At 41.7% G+C, this 24500-nt stretch overlaps 1 protein-coding gene and 1 long non-coding RNA gene across 6 annotated transcripts in view; one reads left to right on the plus strand and one right to left on the minus strand.

Moving 5' to 3' along the window:
* whrna (whirlin a) overlaps nt 1–24500 on the plus strand; it is a 227962-nt gene that overhangs the window by 145139 nt on the left and 58323 nt on the right. For 4 of the 5 annotated variants that reach the window (XR_015130362.1, XM_086300187.1, XM_086300188.1 and 1 more), the window contains exon 4: nt 18456–18739. Coding sequence is in view for 4 of the 5 variants with exons in the window: in XM_086300187.1 (XP_086156313.1) it covers nt 18456–18739 (284 nt within the window). In the remaining variant the exon portion in view is untranslated. The remainder of the gene's footprint in view (nt 1–18455; nt 18740–24500) is intronic. The other variant, XM_086300186.1, reaches the window with a different exon arrangement.
* LOC147325611 (uncharacterized) lies at nt 14724–16062 on the minus strand. Its single transcript, XR_015130360.1, has 3 exons — nt 16001–16062; nt 15256–15336; nt 14724–15068 (listed from the first exon to the last, which is right to left on the minus strand). It is a non-coding gene; the product is annotated as an uncharacterized LOC147325611 (long non-coding RNA).

Consider the following 24500-nt stretch of genomic DNA (forward strand, 5'->3'; position numbering starts at 1 on the left):
ATAGTCAGCACTGACTCAAAATAAACTAGAGAGCGCATGTGCACGGTGACACAGAAACATTTAAGCAGGTGGAAACGTCTCTCTGCTTTTTAAAATAGTTTTAGGACGAGCATCGCAGAGATTCCTGCAGACTGTCTAACTTGCAAAAATATATTTATTTGCAACATTTCTGTACTAGAACTTCGTCAGGCTGCGTATAGACAATGTGCACTCTACAATTTATTCACATCTATGTACCCAATGCAGCTTGATGTTTGTCTATTTGTACTTTGGACTGTGGTTGGTGTTAATTTAATTTTTTCAATAATTAGATTAGATAAAACTTCATTAATCCCTCGGGTGGGTTCCTCCGGGAAATTCGGTAAATGTTGATTTTTATGTCTGTTTAAAAGATTCATTTTATTTTTACATGGTGTAATGCAGTGGTTCTCAAACTAGGCAACAGGCCCCATGCTGGGGCACAAAAAATGTTGCAGGCGAGGCGTGAATGATGAGGGAAAATCACAGTCAAGGTAAACTGGATGAATGAGATTTTTATCGTCCAATTAAATAAGACTTTGCTGGCACTGTCATGCTGACCTTAACCTTAAGTATTCATTTAATATTTATCCACTCATTCATACATAAATGAATGGATAATAACCAAAAAGTCCTCTTTTTACTGAAACACTGACCTGTGAATCATTCAAGCATTAAAAAAGGCACCAAACACAAGGGTTTAAATGGTGTTCTGTCTATAAATAAGAGACAACTTAAACAAAGAACCAGTTTTAAATTGTATCTTTGGACACTTTGTTTACTAGCAGCTGGTTGCAAAGGGACATCATTTGTTCCCATTTCTTTAGCTGAACTATGAGGAATGCCAACGATAACTCGGTTTGACAGGCATAAAATAGTATTTTTGCACCAACAAGGTGATTCTTAAAGAGCTATTAGCTGAAAACTTGGCATATCTTGGCATGCTGTGTAGTGACCTTGTGTCAAACTCGACAAACTAGACTGGAAACTGGACAAGCGGGAGATAAAACAAAACAAAACAAAACAATCTACTCCAGATGAACAGTATCTGAAAGTCATGTCCTGTAGAAATAGGAAAGAGAGATGTACCTGGTCCTTTGGTTGATCTATCAACTGTTTATTGAAGCCTCATCATGGCGTCAGTGGAAGGATGGCTGTCAAGAAGCCATTGTTAAGGAAGGGAAACAGAAAGAAAAGTCTGAGGTTAGACAAAGTGCTCAAGAACTGGACTAAAAATCATCATCAACAGGAGTGATGAAATTTGATATCAGTGGTTCAAATTGTGTACGGAAGAGGTCAGGAGAGAGGTGCAACAGTAAGTGTCTACTGTCATTTGTAAAACATGGTGGAGGCTCTGTTGTGGTTATTGGCTTCATTTCAGTCAGTTGTGTTGGGGATCTTGTCAGAATTGAGGAAAAAGTACCATCAAATTTTGATCCACCATACAATGCTGTCTGGAAAATATCAGATTAACAACATCTTAGGTTTTTAGAATGACAATGATCCCAATGCAGTGAAGCGCACCTGAATAGAAAATCATAAAATGAACGACTAACAGTCATGGACTGGCCTCCCAGAGCCTGAGTCACAACATTATTGAAGCACTGCGGGATCATCTTGACAGAGAACAGAACAAAAGGCACCCTTGTGTACTCTATTTCCATTGGTGTCTGTTTCAGTGAATCATTGCACCTTTTTCCCTTTTGTAAAAAAAAATGAAGGGTGGCTAAAAAACTTTTACACAGTACTACATATATGGAAAGTTTATTATTAATATTGCAGTATTATTCTAATTGTTTTCACACTTTTACTACTACACTGAAGGTGTGGACAAGTGGACAAGCAAGCTACTACTAGACTTTCATTGCACACCGGAGAATTCTCCTTTGTTAAAAAGCATCCCGTCGTTCACACAGCATTTTAATGATTTCAGCATATATCACTCTTTATTACACACATTTCTTGGACAAGCTGTGAAAAGCTGTTAAAGTAATTTATGCCGAAATGCCACTGTAGTACTGACTGGTTGTTTACCTACATTTACCTCCCTTTAACAGTCCATCCAGGCACAAAAATAGCAGAGAAACATTTCACCGTGTGCGTGGCCCTGTCCAGCTGTTTGTTCACTTACAGGGGAAACCATTGTAAACATATAGAGTTTATAATTGGCAATGTTTCACTAAAGCTGTGTGCTGTGTTTTGCTGCAGTCAGTTGAACTACACGCCACCACCTGATTTGTTTTTGCCCCTTTATGCGAAGGCTGTGTTTTTGTTGTTATTAAAACAGCAGCAATGATTAGAAATAGAATTGCAAACAGCTAGCGGTTGTTGCTTAATTGTCCAGAATCCGACGTCGCAATGACTCCTCTGATGTGACGCAAGAGGTCGATCAGAAAAAATTAAGTGCTTGTAACACAGCCCATCTACTCTCAAATAGAAGCATAATGAGCGAGAGGAGGGGAGGATGGAGGAGCAAAATAATGAGGAGAGAGAGGGAGAGGAAGTGATACACGTCAGCTGCAGTTTCATGACAGCAGCAGCAAGTGGCTTAGATTTAACCACGTCTTTGTGCATGCGTGCTGATAACTGCTGCAGAGGATGTACACACAGAGAACATGCCTGTTTGTAAAACGATCAAAGATAAAGTCAAAAATAACCTGAGGGTATTCTTTTTTCTGAAATATTGATCGGTCTGTCCTGAGCCATTAGAATAATAGTTAGTTATAGGAAATTTAATGCTGTATCCTGGCATTCTCCAATTTATTTTTCTGTAATTAATGATGTGGTTTTGAGTGAAGGGTCATAAAACTTCATCAGTGTGTAATTAGAGTCATAATCAAAGTTGTATTAATTCATCAAACAGGTGTAAATAATGTGATTTTATTAACAGCTGCTGATACACAGCACGGCTCTAACAAACGAATTCATCAGTTACATACAGTGTTGAGCGGGCCTTATTTTTTCATATTTTCACACCTTCTGTATGCACATTTCCCCTGGTATACAGTACATGGCAGTACTTGAGAGGTTAGCTGAACAATTTGAACAAATTTTGCTCCCACAGCCATCTGGCACCAGAAATACTACACTCACCTAGTTTTACCTAGTTTTTCTAGGTACATCTTTCTAGTCCTAAGTTAGACTTCCTTTTGTCTTTTAAATTTATTTAATTCTTCATGGCATAGATTCAACAAGGAGCTGGAAACATTCCTCAGAGATTTGGAGTGGCTGCAGATTTGTCAGTTGCACACTCATGATCCACATCTCCCACTCCAGGACATGTAAAAGGTGCTGTATTGAATGGATCTAGTGAATGTGGAGGCCATTTGAATACAGTGAATTTACTGTTCAAGAAACCAGTTTGAGATGATTTGAGCTTTGTGACATTGCGTTCTATCCTGATGGAAGCAGCCATCAGAATATTTTTGTGATCCAGTCATAATGGGACAGATATGGTCAGCGACAATATTTGCGTACTGTAAGCTGTGGTGTTCAGACAAATCAAATCAAATCAAATCACTTTTTATTGTCACATCACATGTGCAGGCACACTGGCACAGCACATGCGAGTGAAATTCTTGTGTGCGAGCCCCACAAGCAACAGAGATGTGCAAACACAACAACACAAACGAGCAAAATACAAGAATGGCCAACCTGAAACTAATAAATATATGTACAATATATAATAGTGTATGCATTTCTGGATGTGTATACTAAATATTTTCCTACGTGTGTGTGTGTGTGTGTGTGTGTGTGTGTGTGTGTGTGTGTGTGTGTGTGTGTATACACATTTTTACAAATTAAATAGTAAAAAAATAAAATAATAATAATAAAATATATAAAATATACAGAGTTGAATATGTGCAAAACAAGTGGCATTTATATACAGTGTGGAGTGCATAATGTTGAAGTTCCAGTAGTGAAGCTGAGGTGTCTATGACGTGTTCAGCAGTCTGATGGCCTGGTGGAAGAAGCTGTCTCTCAGTCTGCTGGTACGGGACCGGATGCTGCAGAACCTCCTTCCTGATGGAAGCAGTCTGAACAGTTTATGTCTGGGGTGACTGGAGTCCTTGATGATCCTCCCCGCTTTCCTCAGGCACCGCTTCCTGTAGATGTCTTGGAGGGAGGGAAGCTCACCTCCAATTATCCGTTCAGAGCACCGCACTACTCGCTGGAGAGCTTTGCAGTTGTAGGCGGTGCTGTTGCCATACCAGGTGGTGATGCATCCAGTGAGGATGCTCTCAATGGCACAGTGATAGAAGGTCCTGAGGATGCGGGGGCTCATGCCGAATCTTTTCAGTCTCCTGAGAAAGAAGAGGCGCTGCTGTGCCTTCTTCACTGTTTTGTTTGTGTGTACTGACCACGTAAGATCCTCAGCCAGGTGTACGCCAAGGAACCGGAAGCTGCTCACTCTCTCCACAGCAGCGCCGCTGATGGTGATGGGGGTGTGTACTTCTCTGCACCTCCGGAAGTCCACTATCAACTCCTTTGTCTTTGCGACGTTGAGGGTGAGATGGTTGTCTTGACACCAGTGGGTCAGGGCGCTGACCTCCTCCCTGTAAGCCGTCTCATCACCGTTGGTGATAAGACCCACCACTGTAGTGTCGTCCGCAAACTTCACAATGATGTTGGAGCCGATGCTCAGTGGGTGCTAAGAGGAACAAAGTGTGCCAAGAAGATATTTTCCACATCATTACTCCACCGGCAGCAGGCTGAACCGCTGATACAAGGCAGAGTGAGTCCATGCTTTCATACTGTTTATGGCAAATTCTGACCCTACCAGAATGACACAGCAGACTCATCAGACCAGGCAACAATTCATCAAAATCTTCTGTTGACTAATTTTGGTGAGCCCATGTTAATTGCAGCCTCAGTCGTCTTCACGTTGTGTGATATGTTGAGCATTCAGAGATGCTCTTCTACATACCTTGGTTTTTACAACTGGTTGTTTAAGTTACTGTATAGCATGTATATACGTATGTATGTACTGTTTCAGCTTGAAGCAGTGTTGCCATGCTCCTCTGGCCTCTGACATCAATAATGCATTTTTGCTTAGAGAGCTGCTGCTCACTGGATATTGTCTCTTTTTCAGACCATTCTCTGTAAACCCTAGAGTGGTTACGTGGGAAAGTTCCAGCAGATCAGCAGTTTCTGAAATACTCAGATCAGACTGTCTGGCACCAACGACCATTCTGCATACAAAGTCTTTTAAATCACCTTTCTTCCCCATCTGATGCTAACTTTGCTTCAACAAATCACCTTGATCATGTTTACATGCCTAAATGCATTGAGTAGCTGCCATATGATTGGTTGATTAGATACTGGTATTAATAAGCAGTTGAACAGACTTCTAATTAAGTATTAATGTAATCATAACACTATTTCACTGATTGGTTAAGCGACCACCTGTTACTACCATAAACCCTATAAAAAACATGGATGTGGTCAAAGTGTAACCACAACTGTCGTCATATTGATATTTCAAAACACAGCAAATCAAGTGAGTAGCAGTACTGTGTGCTTATCCTCCGTTCTCACTCCTAATTTCCATGACGTTGTGTTCAGTAAGACTTGCACTCAGTGATTAAGCCCACGGTCTCACTGAGAAGAGTTTATTGAAGTTAGTGAAAAGGTAGTCGAAGGCTGTTTTCAACGCAGAGGCGTAAACCGGATTTATGTTTGCAACCAGTTGAGCATTAACAAGGATATAGTTTTAGTGCTTCTTCTATAGGGGGACTTTTTATTTGAAGAGGCCAAAAGTACACTTCCATCCACAGCCTCTTGATCCAGAAAATGAACAGTTGTATGTAGGTTGTTAAAAGAGACTGGCATGTTGGTCCTACACAGAGCCTGGTATGGTACATGATTTCCCTCTAAATGTAAAACTGAAGGAAGGGAAAATCCAATTCTTTTGACCACAAGTCCTCTATGTCTTTGTTCCTTCCATTATGTCCCCCCTTGGTTAGGAGACATACATCGAAAACATTTATGTCACTTAGATTCAGTTACTTTATGCTCCACTTTTGCAGTTGTACAATCATGAATGTGCCACCAAATGATCCATCAAACACACAAAAACACTCATGAGATGTAATGTTGCGAGTCCATTGGCAGAAATGAACGAAATGTTAAAAATAATGAAAACTGTCCACAGCAGTCACTCTTTGTGCTTCCTGGACTCTTTTTTTGATTTTCAGTGGCGGTGTTAGTTTAGCACTTCTCCCCTTTCATGGTGAACATGCTCACTTTCCTTAAGTCAACTTTTCCGAAAATCATCATTCTACCTATGCATAGCCTCAACATCGTCAGGCTTTACAGTGCTGGTTTTTGTGGTGGAATGAATACAAGATTGTCTGCATTGGGTGCATAATACCCTGGATAATTCACTTTGCATAGACAAATACCTACACAAACAGATACAATTACAATGCCATGAATTCTGCATAAGCATTAACTGATATACAACTACTCCAAACCATATTTAATATGGTTAATAGTGCTAAAGCTGTTAGCCACAGTATTAGTGTTTTCTTACTTTTACTCTAGTTTATTAATACAAATTCCCATTGAGGAAATTAGTAGCTTTTGACCCACCTTCTCATTAAAGGAGATTTTGTCGCTGCAGCAGTCTTCATGTTAGTGGGCTGAATGGAGAAGCAGCAGAACGTGTTGACGATTTTAGTCAGAACTTTCCAGAGATTTGAGAGACAAATAGTGTGTACAGCTTCTTCTGTGCAGGCTGGCTCACTTTTATAAACTACGCCTCACAAACTCCCCTACTTTTACTTCGCAGCTCACTGAGCTCAATGAAGCTCTATGGAGACTACCCCCCGATGCTATTTTCATACACTGCACTGAAATACATCACTTTAGCACAGTGAGACCATAATACTTCCCAAGCATATATCTTTTAATTTATTTTTAATTCATTTTCTTAAATGTACTAGAAAGCCAGAGGGGGGTTAAAAAGTACAAAGCTTGTTTTTAGGTTAGTTTGATGTTATTGTACCTGCTAGTTCCTTTGCAAGAGTTGCATTTATACAAAACCCCTAAGCTTTGTTTGAGGCCCTGAGGTATAAAACCCTACCCTCACCACAGAAATGAACAGTTTTGGGTTTGTTTGTTTTTTCCAACAAGCTCAGGTGATAATGAACGTGTTCTCTCGAAGACTCCAAATAAGCCATGACAGTGTCGCAGTGATTCAACATGCATAAAACCACAAAATAAGTCATGATGATTTCTGTTTTATTGTGTCCCCAATGTGATATGTCATTCACACCTTCTAACATCCTGGGTGCAAACTTGCATGCATCAGAACTTTGATCAAAAACATTTAGAGCTTTTTTTTAGCATCTTTTGTAAGCTTTGAATCTTAGACAAGAGTCCAAAATCTGTAGCTGTTCTGTGGCATTTACATCCACACTTTGACCGAGCCTTTTAAGAACATTTACAGACTTATCATGAGAACACCCCAGTGTTGTCTTGTCTATTTTCTTTATCTGAAAGGTAATCTTTCTGAGGATGTGTTCGCTCCAGAGCATCTTTTTTTTAAATATTTCTTCCATAGATTCTCGGATTTTCTCAGATATGTTCACTGAAGAACATAATGTCATTGTATGCAATGGGAGGAAACTGAACACAATGGTACCGAGCAACAACAAAGTTTTGGCAGATTTAAAAGCAAAATTTAATGTGCTGGCGTCATCTTCAATGCTGTCCTGTTTTTACTACCTGAGAAAAGTTTGATGGGTGATCTGTGAGAGCTGTTTCACACAGAAATTGGTTGCTTATTAGCCAGGAGAAAGCAAAGGGCACTTGTGAGATGGTCTTCAGTGAAAATGAGTGAATGGAGCTAACGGCTACAATTTTTATGCCATTTTTTTTCAAGCCTGCAGAGAAATACATTGATAAGACTAGAATTTTTAAAGGATAAAATAAGCAAATCTCATTTAGTTTATCTTACAGGGAAGCTGACTTGTATATTTAAGCTAACGCTCCAGTCATTCTGGCTGTCTTTTAAGAACCACAAAACAGTTTAAGTGTGGAATTATGCACGCATTAGTGCCTGCTCTCAGACATGTATTGCCAGATAGACTCATCAAAGCCAAATTAAAAAAATTTAAAAAAAGTAAAACTCAGATTTGAGTCTTTGACTTTTAATAAATTTCCAAACTTTTCTAAAAACCTGTGTTTGGTTTGTCAGAAAGTTAACTTGAACCCAACAGAGTATGGAGACCACTGTTTTCTGGAGACAATAATATTCATATATATTTGTACAGGCACACTAAAGTGAGAACGGTGACAAGAGTTTTATGTCTTAGCTCGTTTTTAAATGTCTTCTACACATGTGTGCGGATAAGCTGTGTGAAATCCAAGTAAAACAAAGATGAATCGGGCTGAGTTCAGAGTAAACTGAGCTGCGCTGTTCTCAAACGCTTTAAGAACTCCAGCTAGATTCCTTTTAGTGGCTTTTTGTAAAGCAAACAGCTGGAACAAACAGCTTGTAATCTGTGTTAAGATCTGTCTTGTGTCCCTGAGGCTTCAGCTCAGTCTGACAGCTCAAATAAAAAGGGTTTGCAGTGGCATCAGCTCTTACTGCAGTGGTGCTTGTTAGCCTTCTTGATTGATTGCTTTTGCATACCTACGTGTGTCATTTCTATTAGCAAATTTAAATGACCTCACTAAAAATGATTAAACATGGTACTGCAGAAGCTTACAGAGACAGAGCTTTTTTTGTGCTTAGACATGGAGCGGTAGAGGTGGTACTGTGCATTAGTATTGCAGATATGCAGTTGGGTGAACTCGGGTTGTTGGAAAATACGCAAGAAACTGAAACATTGCAGATTCTGAATGTTTTTTTTCAGTCTGCGATCTGCATTGGTCGCTGCTCCAGCAGAATATTAAAAGGATTGTGAGGATTGGTTGGCTGACCACAATAAAATTTGAATGGGAAAAAAGGTAGAAAGTGACATTTGTAGACTTTAAAAATGCTAAACGCTACACAAAGTCTAAATGCCAGAACAAAGTAATTAAAAAGACAAGTGGCAGTGTCAGGGGGGAGTGCTGTGCTCATCCTCTGTGACTAATTTATAACATACTTGTGATGACAGTTATATTTAATAGAGTCACTATAAGGCAAACCACCAGAATTCATTTGTTCCTGTATACTTAGGAGACAAAGTATTATTTAATGTCCTGACCTGCTATTTTCTACAGATGTTGGGTGATATGTTAAGTTTCCAAGCACCCACTTTCAGTTTGACCGATTGTCAGTATATTAATAGAAGGTCATTTAGTTCACCAATCACACACCCTAACCCAATCTCCAAAAACGTTAGAGCACTTATGGAAATATGTGATGTCTTGATGAATCGAGCAGATATTTCAAGTTTACACAGCTACATTCTCGCATGAAAATATCTTAAAAGTTTTGTGACCCGGACAGAGAAATATTTCAAACTCCACCACTCTGTGTTCCTCCGCCACTGCCTCGTTTGAGTTTTGGACGAAATGGATTCTGGGATATTACATTTCGTCATTTCGAGCTGATTGGAGACCAGAACAGCCAATCAGATATTTTTGCATCCAAGTCTGTGATTGGCTGGTTTTGTGGCACAACTATAACGGTGTAGAGAGCGAGTTGAGCGCGAGCAACACATTGCGAGCAAGCGCAAATGCAAAAACTGAGCGAAAGTTGTGTGTGTATAATAGCAAACACTGAAATACATTTTTTTGCATGCAGCAATGAATTTTGTTCACTCAAATTCAGCTTTTCTTCGCTCAAAATAAATTTCTCATGCAACACTTGCACCCGCAAACTTTTTTTACGTGCGCTCAATTTTTTTTTTTACGTGCGCTCAGAATATTGGCACAAAAATAACGCCATAGTATGTCGCTTCATGTGGGGGGCGTGTCGAACACTCCCAGTCTCTAGACCACTGGTCCCTTTATGGGATTTGTCAGTCGTTTTAGACGCCCTCTCCCACCACCCCTTTGAGCCTATCGGGGCAGTGGGGTTAAAGTTTCTCTCTCTTAAAACCGCTCTGCTGTTGGCTCTAACCACAGCCAAGCGAGTTAGTGAATTACAGGCTCTGTCTATTCAATTCAATTAAATTTTATTTATATAGCACCAAATCACAACAAAAGTCGCCTCAAGGCGCTTCATAGATACAGAGAAAAACCCAACAATCATATGACCCCCCTATGAGCAAGCACTTTGGCGACAGTGGGAAGGAAAAACTCCCTTTTAACAGGAAGAAACCTCCAGCAGAACCAGGCTCAGGGAGGGGCGGGGCCATCTGCTGCAACCGGTTGGGGTGAGAGAAAGAAGACAGGATAAAAGACATGCTGTGGAAGAGAGACAGAGGTTAATAACAGATATGATTCAATGCAGAGAGGTCTATTAACACATAGCGAGTAAGGTGACTGAAAAGGAAGAACTCAATGCATCATGGGAATCCTCGGCAGCCTACGTCTATTGCAGCATAACTAAGGGAGGATTCAGGGTCACCTGGTCCAGCCCTAACTATATGCTTTAGCAAAAAGGAAAGTTTTAAGCCTAATGAAAGTAGAGATAGTGTCTGTCTCCCGAATCCAAACTGGAAGCTGGTTCCACAGAAGAGGGGCCTGAAAACTGAAGGCTCTCCCTCCCATTCTACTTTTAAATACTCTAGGAACAACAAGTAGGCCTGCAGAGCGAGAGCGAAGTGCTCTAATAGGGTGATATGGTACTACAAGGTCATTAAGATAAGATGGGGCCTGATTATTTAAGACCTTGTATGTGAGGAGCAGGATTTTGAATTCAATTCTGGATTTAACAGGAAGCCAATGAAGGGAAGTCAAAACAGGAGAAATATGCTCTCTCTTTCTAGTCCCTGTCAGTACTCTTTGGTACTCTGGTTAGATACCATATTTCTAAGATTTTCAGGGCCGAGTACAATAACCTCAGTTTTATCTGAATTAAGAAGCAGAAAGTTAGCGGCCATCCAGGTCTTTATGTCTTTAAGACATTCCTGCAGTTTAACTAATTGGTGTGTGTTATCTGGCTTCATGGATAGATAAAGCTGGGTGTCATCTGCATAGCAGTGAAAATGTATGCTATGTCTTCTAATGATGCTGCCTAGGGGAAGCATGTATAGTGTAAACAGAACTGGTCCTAGCACCAAACCCTGTGGACCTCCATAACTGACCTTAGTGTGTGAAGAGGACTCTCCATTTACATGCACAAATTGGAGTCTATTAGATAGATATGATACAAACCACTGCAGCACAGTACCTGTAATACCTACAGCATGTTCTAATCGCTCTAATAGAATATTATGGTCAACAGTATCAAACGCTGCACTGAGGTCTAGCAAGACAAGCACAGAGATGAGTCCACTGTCAAAGGCCATAAGAAGATCATTTGTAACCTTCACTAAAGCTGTTTCTGTGCTGTGATGAGCTCTGAAACCTGACTGAAGCTCTTCAAATAAGCCATTCCTCTGCAGATGATCTGTTAGCTGTTTGACAACTACTCTTTCAAGGATTTTTGATATGAAAGGAACTGGTGGTTGCTGACTGTATCTAAGCAGTTGTAAAACAACAACTGTTGAACTGTTGAACCTTGCACATTCCAGTGAGTAAAGTCAGTGTCTTCAGTGCACACTGTGGGCAATCAAGGCAAACTGCTAACAAGAAAAGCAATCACAAGGCAGTTGTTGGTGCCAGCACCCTCTTTGCAGACAATTTCACCCAGCTTCTGCCAGCAGCAACTGCTTAGGAATATACATTTTTGACTAACGGTGTGTTCACACCGAACGCGATGGACACAAACAAAAACGCCCCAAACGCCCCTAATTTGACGCGTGCACATTCGCGCCTCAACGCGTGTCCAAGAATCGCCCGCCTAGACACCAATTATAGGCGCTCAATCCCACCTGCAGAGCGCCTGTCCGTCTGCCTGAGGTTAGTAAAAGTATTTAATACGGTAGTCCTTTATTGATACCTGTGCTAATATGCTAAACCATCCATTTATACACTGCTAACATGGATGTGCTATGCTAACAGTGAATGCTCTCGGTGTTTACTGAAAGCAAACTGTGGTATCGAGACGACTGTTTATAATATTTCTAGTGATACTCAGGTCTCATCAAGTCCTGATTTAATTCGATTTATGCTGTTATCAGTGTTTGCAATGATAGCATGGCTGTGGTGTCCTATGAATGTATGCGCTCGGTGTTTGCTGATATGAAACTGTAGCATTAGGACCACTAAGTTAACCTTTGTAGTGATACTCACTCCTTTTTATTTAGACCTGGTTTAATTCTGGGATAGTTGAATATTTGTATATCATCACCGCAGACTGTTTTAGATTATATCTAATATATATCATGTAATTATCCTTATAATTACAAAATGTTTTATGTAAGATTTATGTTTTGTAATTTGTAATTTTGTAATTTGTAATTTTGTAATTTCAATAATGTATTTTGTACCGTATTTTCACGACCATAAGGCGCACTGTGCTAAAAGGCGCAGTCTCAGTTATGTGTGCCCTTACTGTATTTAACACACACATAAGGCGCACTGGACCATAGGGCGCATACAAGTACCGTATGCGTATTTAAAAATAAAGCGGGAGCAAACCTGAGTTCGGTACCTTACTCACATTTTTATTACCAGTAATCGTCATCATCAACAACACACAAGCATACAAGTGTGCATATTTAACAATAAAGCAGGAGCAAAACAAAGTTTGGTACTCACATTTTTATCATCAATCAAACCCATCGAAGTCCTCATCTTCTGTGTCTGAATTGAACAGCTGCGCTAAATCTCCATCAAACATGCCAGGTTCACTGTCTTCACTGTCAGAGTCACTTTCCGTGCCGTGCGGCTCCTCGGAAATGATGCCGGCTTTTGCGAAAGCTCGAACAACAGTGCCAGCAGACATGTTAGCCCAAGCATCTACAATCCATTGGCAAATTGTGGCGTAACTCGCCCGGCGCTGCCTTCCACTCTTAGTGAAACTGTGGTCTCCATCGGTCATCCATCGCTCCCAGGCCGCTCGCAGCCTTACTTTGAACGGGCGGTTCACACCGATGTCCAGCGGTTGGAGTTCCTTTGTCAGGCCTCCCGGAATGACAGCAAGCTCACAGTTCATTTGTTTCATTAGTTTTTTCACATCGGCTGTGAGATGGGCACGCATAGAGTCACAGATCAACAGCGATGGTGATGCGTGGAAAAAACCACCTGGTCTCCTTACATACACCTCCCTCAGCCACTCTTTCATCATTTCCTCATCCATCCAGCCCTTTTCATTTGCCTTAATGATGATTCCTGCTGGAAACTTCTCTTTAGGCAAAGTCTTTCTCTTAAAAATCACCATAGGCGGCAGCTTCTGTCCATTAGCATGGCAGTCAAGCACAACAGTAAAAGAAGACTTTTCGTGCCCCGTTGTGCGTATCGCTACCGTGCTGGTCCCCTTCTTCTCCACAGTGTGACTCACCGGGATGTCAAAAGTGAGCGGGACCTCGTCCATGTTTGTGATGTGGCTGGGCTGGATGTTTTTGTCGCCGATGTGTTTGCTGCAGTAGGAGCGGAAGATGGCCAGCTTTTCCTTATAATCCGCTGGAAGTTGCTGCGCTACCGTAGTCCTGGTCCGGATGGAAAAATGGCACCGTTTCATAAAAAGGGAAAGTGAAACTGCTTTTAGCCGAATGGTGACCGTCGAAACGCTTCTCCCGCTCGTTCTTTGCTCGATGATCCACCGCTCGAGTCTTTCCTCCAACTCGGGCCACCTCGCCTTATGTCCGCGGAAACTCAGCTGCGTTTTCTTGACCTGCCGGAGCTTGTTTTCCAGCTTCCTCCATTTGCGAACCATCGATTCGTTAATCTTAAATTCTCTCGCCGCTGCTCGATTTCCATGTTCCTCCGCGTAGCTGATGGCCTTCAGTTTAAACTGTGCTTCATAAGCGTGTCTCGTTGCCATTTTCAGGGTTGCGCCCACACTTCACCCTTTAGCGTTCTCATGGTGTTCTCTACTACGTCCTCCTTACAACACACAGGGCGCACTGCGCTATAGGGCGCGCCGTACTTTTTGAAGAAAATCGAAGACTTTTAAGTGCGCCTTATGGTCGTGAAAATACGGTAACTGCAGTACACATAATACTCATTTTAAACAATTTTGTCCAGGCTCCTTGCCACCGGGGACTCCTTCAGGACCATCGCGTTCAGTTTTCGAGTTGGTGTGTCCACAGTGTGCCAGATCACCCCCCAGGTAGCGACGGCCATCTGGGACTGTCTAGTGGACGATTTCATGGCTGCGCCTTCACCTGGAGACTGGCGGTCCATCACAGAGGGATTCCAGGAGCGCTGGAACTTCCCTCTGTGCTGTGCAGCTCTGGATGGGAAGCACGTCCAGACAAAGGCACCCCATATATCATATAGGAGACACACACATTGATATACACTAAATATTTATTCCATTTCTTTTTTTGTGGTGCCCAAATTTATGCACCTGCTTGATTTTGTTTAAACAATTATTGCACACTTTCTGTAAATCCAGTGAACTTCTTTTCACTTCTCAAATATCACTGTGTGTGTCTCCTGTATGATATATTTAACTGACATTTTTTTATTGTAACAACGATTTATACAGGAAAATGATGTCTATTAACAATGTTGCCCAAACTTTTGCATCCCACTGTATTAGTATATTTTGTCATTAGTATAATATGAAATAAATTCTACATGTGTCAAGTCGTGTGCCAACATTTGCTGTGTAGTAGAACTGAGACATTAGTCATTATAAAAATTTATTTGAAATAATATTAAAATTCTCAAACAGAAAAACATTAAACATGAATATATAAAATATAAGAATTTACAGAGAGACAGGAATAAAAAGGACCAGCTGCTCTCCAGTGCAGGAACAAGGCTGAGGAGGAAATGCTCCATTGGAGACTGGTGTGGCCTCTTCAGGGACACCAGGATGGCCAGCTCCACCACCGATGGACCGTCCTGGGACCCGTCCCTCATCTGCCTCGGAGCCGTCCTCCTCTGTGGGCCTGTAAAACAGCACAAAACACAAAGAAATGAGAAGACTGCTACTAGATTTTAATTTCAACATCGAAAAAAAACAAACAGGATATAATCAGATAGGTTGAAGACATTTAGTAAAGGTGATCACAAGGCAATCCCACCGAGTAAAAAGCTATCAGTGCTTGCTGTACATCTGATGCTACAGTTACATACCTGTGGTGCAGCAGCAGGAGCTCAGGGACTGGGGAGCCAGGAGAAGCTACAGGGGATGCTCTGCTGCAGAATCAGTTGGTTCTATCAATACAATATTACATGTTAACAGGTTGAATATAATAATCATAGAGTAGACAGTGGTCCCTCATTTATTGCAGCAGGGGTTCTCAGAATAACTAGCCCCTCACCACGCACTTTGTACACTTTTTTTCCCCACACACATGAACATTGGTCACAGTTCTCACAATTGATTCTCAAAGTGCAAACCTTTGTAGATTGCAAAACGTAAAAGTATTATTATGCCGTGGTTTGTCTTCATCTGCCTGCCACTTTCGTGCGCCTTTTTCCCTCGGGGTGCAGGTGTCTATTTCCGAAAGAGGGTCATAGTTATGGGTGTTTTTGTGCTGTTTTTTCTATTGGACGTGATGGTTATCAAAACCAAACGTGATAAATCTGGCAAGCGCAGGCGACACGACACGGAGCAGATTTGTCAATCAGGCTGCAGAATGCAATGCTGTATGGTGCAAAAAGAAAAAAAAATCTGCGAAAAAGCAAAGCAGTGACGGATGAGCGGGACCACTGTGTGCTGTTTATTAATAAACAATAAAATATATTCCTAAATGACAACATGCATAAAAGCAGAACGGTATTTGTACGTCAGTGGGAAAATAGCGGTGGCTTGCTAGCTTTTGTGCGGCTTCCCCGGGTCAGCGAAAACTTTCAAAAGTGAAATGAATGAACTTACCAGGTTGTCCGATCTCTTCACATATCTTCCTCCAAGCTCGGTCCTTTTTATTCCTGTCTCGGTACAGAAAGCAGCTGGTGTCGTACAGCTCCGGGTTGTTTGCTACGGCATTGATTAGCCTTCCCTCCTTTGAAGTATGAAGGGCTTTGGCTGGATCTGCCCCTTTGACCTAGGTCACAGTCACGTCACCAGGCTCCTGATTGGTTGTCGTGGCGTGATTTGACGCTGGAGTTCAGATTTTTCCAACTCGAGCAGTAGACACGAAACGTGCGTATGCACAAAATGCAACACAAAAACTCACGCGCGTGATTTTATTCGCGAGTCAAACGCGCCAGACGCGCTACACTGACGCACGTTTCACGCGTTTTGGCGTTTTCGCGACGCAAATCTGCTTCCAAATTTTCACGGGACCCGCAATCGCGTGTCATCGCGCTTTTCCATTGACTTTACATGTAAACCTGACGCTCTATTCACGTCCATTGCGTTCGGTGTGAACACACCGTAAGGATCAGAGGTTGTCAGAGGGTTGCATACCAATCTGTAGGCCTGTTTGACTGAGACCTAACATAAGCTACAACATGGCTAGCTTAGCAGTTTGTTAGACACAGGAACTGAGACTTCCCCATTGATCCGTTGTTTTGCAGTACTTCGCAACAACCATGTTTCCAGGTCTTCATTGTAATACATCTAATCATCAGGGTCTATGCTTGTCCTCCAGTCTAGTAAATCACTGCAAAAAGGATAGAGGAACTGTCTTGTGGTACTATACAGCAACTACACTAAATTTGAAAAACTAAAACAGAAACACAGAAAAATTGACACCAAGGCAAGATGTCTTTTTCAAATCGCCAACCTTACTTTTAATCTGTTGCTCAAGAATAATATAACAGGTTGAAATAGACCACTTTTTTACATTCATGTAGTGGTATTCAAACTGTATATTTTTAAGATAGTACTCATTGCCCATATTCAGTAGCCCAACCTTGGGAGCAAGTTTTCATCTGTACATATGTAACACTTCCAGCTCTTCAAGAATCACAGACGCTCAGAAGGGTTGGCTTTTCACAGTTTACTTCTGCAGAAGACATAAAACACATTCAACAGGTGTCTTCTGGTGGTACCGGCAATTGTAGCTCCCTCACAGTGCAAGCGCACGCTGTCTTAACAGACTTACAATTAACTTTTTAATAAAGAAAAGGTGGAAAATAATAATTTCTCCCATTTTACAGTCTGTCATACTGAGCTTGTATACAAAAGAAATCTTATGACTAATAAAATACATTCCACAATCGTATAAAACAAAATAACAGGATAAACATAAATACCACCGACTAAACATTTCCCTCTAGTGGACAAATTAACAATAGCGCATTACATCTTCACTTGCTTGTGCTTTACAGACAAAATGGCTGTTAACAAGCTCACATACCTGCAGAAGACATAAAACACATTCAACAGGTGTCTTCTGGTGGTACTGGCAATTGTAGCTCCTACAATGTAAAGCAACATCACAAAAAGCACAGAAAAACGGTAAATCCAAACACATTTCCTGCTATGCGCAGCAACCACTAGGGGGCTGACCAAGACTAACTGCCAAAGAGCATAAATACGGCAGAAACACTGTTTAACAGCAACCCGCCTTTGTTTCAGTTACACCGAAACTTTCTAATATCAATATGAACCTATATACATCGACATATATAACTTATGTAACAACATTCACACCAGAAACCATAAAAATGCCAGAGCCTTTCATTACCGGACTTACCCTCACAGTGCAAGCGCGCGCTGTGAGGAGCGGAAGCCTTAGCAGCTTCTAAACGTTAGGGTGAGATCCGGTTTCTGGGTTTTCAAAATAAAATACAATAAAAAAAGATGATAAAATTCACACTTAAAATGATAATTAAGAACAGGTAAGTGCATGTTTTTCATATGTATTATTAACTCTGTTACACATACATATGTAAATATGTAAATGCCATAACTGTAGAAATAAAGAGATGCTGTTTGAGGCAGTCCTGGAGGTTCATCTTTACCCAGCACTGAAATAAAACACACCTTGGAGGGTTAAAGCTACAATATATCAGTTCATTACAGGAGACAGAAGGTACGATCCAAGGTGGTGTTTAGTATGGACATCATTATTCTCCTTCTGCCGCTGCCTCCAGGCTCAGCTCTTTGATAGAAAGTGAAATTACATATGAAAACTTTTTCAATTACATATTGAACAGTTCTGGTCCTCAACCTGTCAGTGAGCAGGGAGTTCTTTAATCTTTGTGTAATTATTTCTGTTCACCGCCCAATCTGAAAGAGCCCAAACTTTTAACAAGAAACCTGTAACCTAATTTTCTAATTCTCATCCATTACACACCTTATACTTCATATACACCTCCAACACCTCCATCCACTGTTACCTTTCTTTGACCTTTGACCTGTCAACCTGTGCATGTGACAGTCTCTGCCTGCTCCACCCTCAACGCCTTGCTCAGTCCCCTCCGCCACTCCTGTCTCTTCCCCTCCCCCCACTCAGGTTGGTGACCAGATCTTGGAGGTGAATGGCCGCAGTTTCCTGAGCATCCCGCACGATGAGGCCGTCAGAGTCCTGAAGTCATCACGCCATCTGATGATGACAGTGAAAGACGTAGGCCGCCTGCCGCACACCAGGACGGTGGTGGGTGAGACCAAGTGGATCGCCAGCTCACAGATTGCAGAGAGCTCTGCCAATAGCAGCGTGGCAAGGTAAGTCCTGACAGTCCCAAAATTATATGATGGTTTTGAAAAAGATGACTTTCTGATACTGCATGAAATATTAAACAGCCCTTTTATACTCATTTCCAGATTCCAGCTATTTTTATTCTTGCAATATAGTAAAGTAGATTTACATGAGTCAGCTAAAAAAAAATCCTCAATCATCTTGGGATTTGCAGCCCTTCAGTTCGCATACTGTCAAAAACAAGCAATTTTAGCCCTTTTCCCCTTAAAGCTATCCTCCCTATAAGCTGACTTTTTGCCTAGTTGTGTCCTTTTTGACCGAATCGTTTCTGGAATCCAAATTGGGAAGTCATTCCACAGAAGAGGATCAAGGCTCTACTAGGCATTCTACTTTAAGAAAATCTGTTGGCATAATATCATCACAACGAGCCAAAAGGACCCAATGAGCAGACTCACAAAAAATGAAAACAGTGAAAGGATTTTATGTAAAGTTAAACAAAAACTTAAAATAATGAATCGCTACTGGTACAGATTTAGCGGGGTGATCTGAAAGAGGGTGAAAACCAGCGTTAGAAATAAAGAAGTGGCTGTAACTAAATGAAACAACAGGAACAAATGGGGAGACGAGATGGCGATAGAGAGTAGGCAGGCAGGTGAGCTAGGAAGCCAGGTGGGTTAATGCAGGAAGCTTAAGTTTTGCAAAGTGTAGTTCTTCTCTGAAGCCAAATATGGTTTTGTGGGTCCAGAGAGAGCCAGATGACTGAAATATCACAGGAAAACAAGGTTTTCTTGAAGCACAGGGGAAAACAAAAGGGAAAAACAGAACCAGCCCCAACCAGATTAGGCTTAAAACTTTCCTTTTTGATAAAGCTTACAGTTAAGACTGGATCCGGTGACCCAGAAACCTCCTGTAGTTACGCTGCAATGGGCCTAGGCTGCTGCAGGCTTCCAATGATGCAACCAAGTGTGTCTTCTTCACTCACCTCTTTTCCCTCTCTATGTGTTATACACCAGTTTGCATTTAATTAGTAGTTATTATTAAAGTCAGACTCTCCTTTATGATGCATCTTTTGTTCTATGTCCCTTCCCTCACCCTCAACCAGTCGCAGCAGATGGTTGCTCCTCCATTAGCGTGGATCTGTCAGGTTTCTTGAGGTTGAGGTTTCTTCCTGTTAAAAGAAAGTTTTTCCTTCACACCGTTGCCAAGTGTTTACTCTTTGAATCCTGAACTGAAGGATTTTCATTGAGCTTTTAGAAAAGTAACAAAAAGGGAATAATAGTAGTCCAGCCTCATGCCGAAGACATGGCCTAGTTTTTCAGCATCACTGTATCTACAGTGGCTTGGAAAAGTATTGAACTTTTCCACATTTTGTCACATTACAGCCCCAAACATGAATCAGTTTTATTGAAATTCCACGTGAAAGACCAATACAAAGTGGTGTACACGTGAGAAGTGGAACGAAAATCATACATGATTCCAAACCTTTTTTACAAATAAATAACTGTAAAGTGGGGTGTGCGTAATTATTCAGCCCCCTGAGTCAATACTTTGTAGAACCACCTTTTGCTGCAATTACAGCTGCCAGTGTTTTAGGGTATGTCTCTACCAGCTTTGCACTAGAGATGGCACAATACCACTTTTTTATGTCCCATACCGATATCATAAATTTGGATATCTGCCGATACTGATATAAATCCGATGTAGCGTATTTTATAATCAATAAAATGGTTTTTTTTTTTAATATCTTGCTACATTTTGTATAAGTTCATACTCAAGTTTAAAAAACAAAACAAAACTAAAGCTATTCTGTTAAACCTGTATGTAAAAAATACACTGCACCCAAAATATTTCATGGATCAGCAATACTGATCAATCCAGTAAACTTAAACCTACTCAATCCTCCGTATTCTGGTATTTTAAGAGTACTTAGTGGAAATATTAAGCAACCTAACTAATAGGGTCGCCAACTCCGAACAAAAAACCCCCCAAAAATAGGGAACCACCCCCCACCCTCTGGCTCATAATGCTTTACAGACATTCAGAGGTGAATTTACACACTTGCTTTACTTCTCTCTGGGATAACTTTGTCGGAGATTAAATGCCGATTTGGTAGTGAGCTCCAAATGCTCAACCAGACCGCCGACAGGTCTCGCAAGCCACAGCCGCTCTATCACATGACGCATACTGCTCCAACGTGCTAAGGTTATGAGCTGGGTTACACCATGTCGCAAGTTTTGTGAGGTGCTTTTGTGATATTGAATGGATCGAATTACATTTTTTATTTCTCTCCAATATCCGACCCAGTAATTTAGGTCATTATCGGACCGATACGTAATATCGGATCGGTCCATCTCTACTTAGCACATCTAGAGACTGAAATCCTTGCCCATTCTTCTTTGCAAAACAGCTCAGTCAGATTAGATGGACAGCATTTGTGAACAGCAGTTTTCAGATCTTGCCACAGATTCTCGATTGGATTTAGATCTGGACTTTGACTGGGCCATTCGAACACGTGGATATGTTTTGGTTTAAACCACTGCATTGTTGCCCTGGCTTTATGTTTAGGGTCGTTGTCCTGCTGGAAGCTGAACCTCTCAAATCTTTTGCAGACTCCAAGAGGTTTTCTTCCAAGATTGCCCTGTATTTGGCTCCATCCATCTTCCCATAAACTCTGACCAGCTTCCCTGTCCCTGCTGAAGAGAAGCACCCCCAGAGCATGATGCTGCCACCACCATATTTGACAGTGGGGATGGTGTGTTCAGAGTGATGTGCAGTGTTAGTTTTCCGCCACACATAGCGTTTTGCATTTTGACCAAAAAGTTCCATTTTGGTCTCATCTGACCAGAGCACCTTCTTCCACATGTTTGCTGTGTCCCCCACATGGCTTGTTGCAAACTGCAAACGGGACTTCTTATGGTTTTCTGTTAACAATGGCTTTCTTCTTGCCACTCTTCCATAAAGGCCAACTTTGTGCAGTGCAAGACTAATAGTTGTCCTATGGACAGATTCCCCCACCTGAGCTGTAGATCTCTGCAGCTCGTCCAGAGTCACCATGGGCCTCTTGGCTGCATTTCTGATCAGCGCTCTCCTTGTTCGGCCTGTGAGTTTAGGTGGACGGCCTTGTCTTGGTAGGTTTACAGTTGTGCCATACTCCTTCCATTTCTGAATGATGGCTTGAACAGTGCTCCGTGGGATGTTCAAGGCTTGGGAAATCTTTTTGTAGCCTAAGCCTGCTTTAAATTTCTCAATAATTTTATCCCTGACCTGTCTGGTGTGTTCTTTGGACTTCATGGTGTTGCTGCTCCCAATATTCTCTTATGCTGGGCTTACACTGTGCGATTTTTTTCAGTCGCGCGATTCAGCTCCTGCTCAAACTGTACAATTGACTCGCAGGGATTAGAAGTTCGTAGGTCACGATGCAGGTCTCACACTATATGGCCCGATGCTCTGATGCGACCTGAGTGCTCACACTGTGCGTCCATAAAATGAAGGTTATAACAGAAATTCTGTCGCTCTCCCTCTCTGTCTTTCACTCACACAGACACACCACCACCATCAACTTTGCTAAATTGCTAATGAAAAACATTGATCAGGCAGCTGTGATTGAGCAGCAGTGTAAATCCAACTATTTTCACGGTTGTTGTGGTCGTGATAATTTTGTGATGCCACATCGAAAAGGCTCGGATGAGCTTTCCAAAGTTCTACAAGTTGTGCCTCCATCGCTTGTGTCCAGATCACACGCTACACTGCCGTGCTGCGTCGTCTTTTTCGCTGACATTTGTGTTTGCACGTGCGCAGTGTGAGAAGCTGCGGTGACAGCCTCACGACCAAGCGATTGATGATCGGGAGCTGGTCGTGAGATGTTAATCGCTTCTCGATGCACGATGAAGGCCAAAATCGGGCCGATCGCCAAAACGGTCGCACAACTCAAAAATCATCTCAAAATGGGCCAAAAATCACACAGTGTAAGCTCAGCATTAGACAACCTCTGAGGCCGTCACAGAGCAGCTGTATTTGTACTGACACTAGATTACACACAGGTGCACTCTATTTAGTCATTAGCACTCATCAGGCAATGTCTATGGGCAACTGACTGCACTCAGACCAAAGGGGCTGAATAATTACGCACACCCTACTTTGCAGTTATTTATTTGTAAAACATGTTTGGAATCATGTATGAATTTCGTTCCACTTCTCACGTGTACACCACTTTGTGTTGGTCTTTCACGTGGAATTCCAATAAAATTGATTCATGTTTGTGGCTGTAATGTGACAAAATGTGGAAAAGTTCAAAGGGGCCGAATACTTTTGCAAGCCACTGTAGTTTTGTTGGTCCGAGCTGTTTGTTTAGTATACATATTAAAGAACATATTCTGGCCAAAAATGACTCCTCATAGTAGTCCTGGATGCCAGCATGTTTCTGAGATTCTTTTCTAGATCTCACTCTTGTTATGACAAAGTTAAACTGAGCCATTACTTTAAGCCAGGCACAGAGTTAAGCTTAGCCTGCAGTTCCCATGTATCAGTTGATAAAAGCCAATCTCAACAGAAGAAGCTGCTTAGCTAATACCCTGGCTGATACCCATTTTTGCACTGATATGGCAAATCTCATCGATTCATCCATTTTCTGCTGCTAATCTGGGTTGCAGGGGCCATAGTCTAAGCAGAGATTCCCAGGCCTCTTTCTCCAGCCACCTCCTTCATATCTTTTGAAGACACTGGGGTGTTCCCAAACCAGCCAAAAAACATACTGTAGTCCTTTCAGCCTTTCTTGGGTGTGCCTTGGGGTTTCCTTCCAGTTGGTTATGTCCCAACACCTCATATAAGGGGCATTCAGGAGGCCTAGCAGTTAAATGCACGAACCACCTCAAAGGGCTCCCTCCTGCAAAGTGGAGGAGTAGCACCCACCAAAATGACCTTAACGTATGTCTAAGGAAGAGCCAGGCTACCCTTTGAAGCTCCTTGTATCTGGAATCTCATTCTTTCAGTCACTATTCACAGCTCGTGATCATACATGACAGTGGGAACGTAGACTGACCGGTTAATCGACAGCTCCTCTTTCAATCTCAGCTTCCTCTTCACCACAGCAGGCTGGTACACTGTCTGCAGTGATGCAGACAGTGTACCAATTCATCAATCTCCTGCTCCCTTCCCTTCCTGTGCTGATCTTCCTGACTTTCTATGTATGAAGGGTGGCGAGGTCTCTAAACAGACCAAATATAAATTAATCAACATATAAGTGACCACCTTGTTTTGATTTAAAGAAACCAGTCCAAACATCAACTGTGTTTGTGTGTCATACAAACAGTATGACACAACATACCAGTTTGTGTGTCATTTGTTTGATTTGTGCAAAAACCAGAGCATGAAAGCCAACACAGCCTGGAGTCCATCCGGGGCTGCCTGATGACGAGGCTCACTGTATTGACAGTCTTTTTGCTTGAGTTATCTGTCCCATATTTATATCCGCTATTAAACATTCAGACATGAGAGTGATATCAATCCTCTTACAATATCTTCTCCTCGGAGTAGACTTACTTTCCGCGGTGAGCAGTCATTCAGCTGAAGTGTAGTTCGTGCTGTGAGTCAGTGCTAAAGGAGAGTAGTAGCAGTTCACGGATCAATGGCTTAGTGGTTGCTGCTGTGATGCTCCGTGTTTCATAATGTGTTTTTAAATGACTAAATGAGGGTTTATTACTTGTTCTCAACACTGCATGCAAAACACTGAATATTACTCAGCCACATTAATATTTTTTTATTAGCTTCAGAGGTTTACATGAAGTACCT

This window comes from Aulonocara sp. 'chitande type north' Nkhata Bay, linkage group LG7 (genome assembly GCF_057382095.1).
Source record: "Aulonocara sp. 'chitande type north' Nkhata Bay isolate Kocher_YH1m ecotype deep benthic linkage group LG7, A_spYH_male_GT1.1, whole genome shotgun sequence".
Taxonomy (NCBI): domain Eukaryota; kingdom Metazoa; phylum Chordata; class Actinopteri; order Cichliformes; family Cichlidae; genus Aulonocara; species Aulonocara sp. 'chitande type north' Nkhata Bay.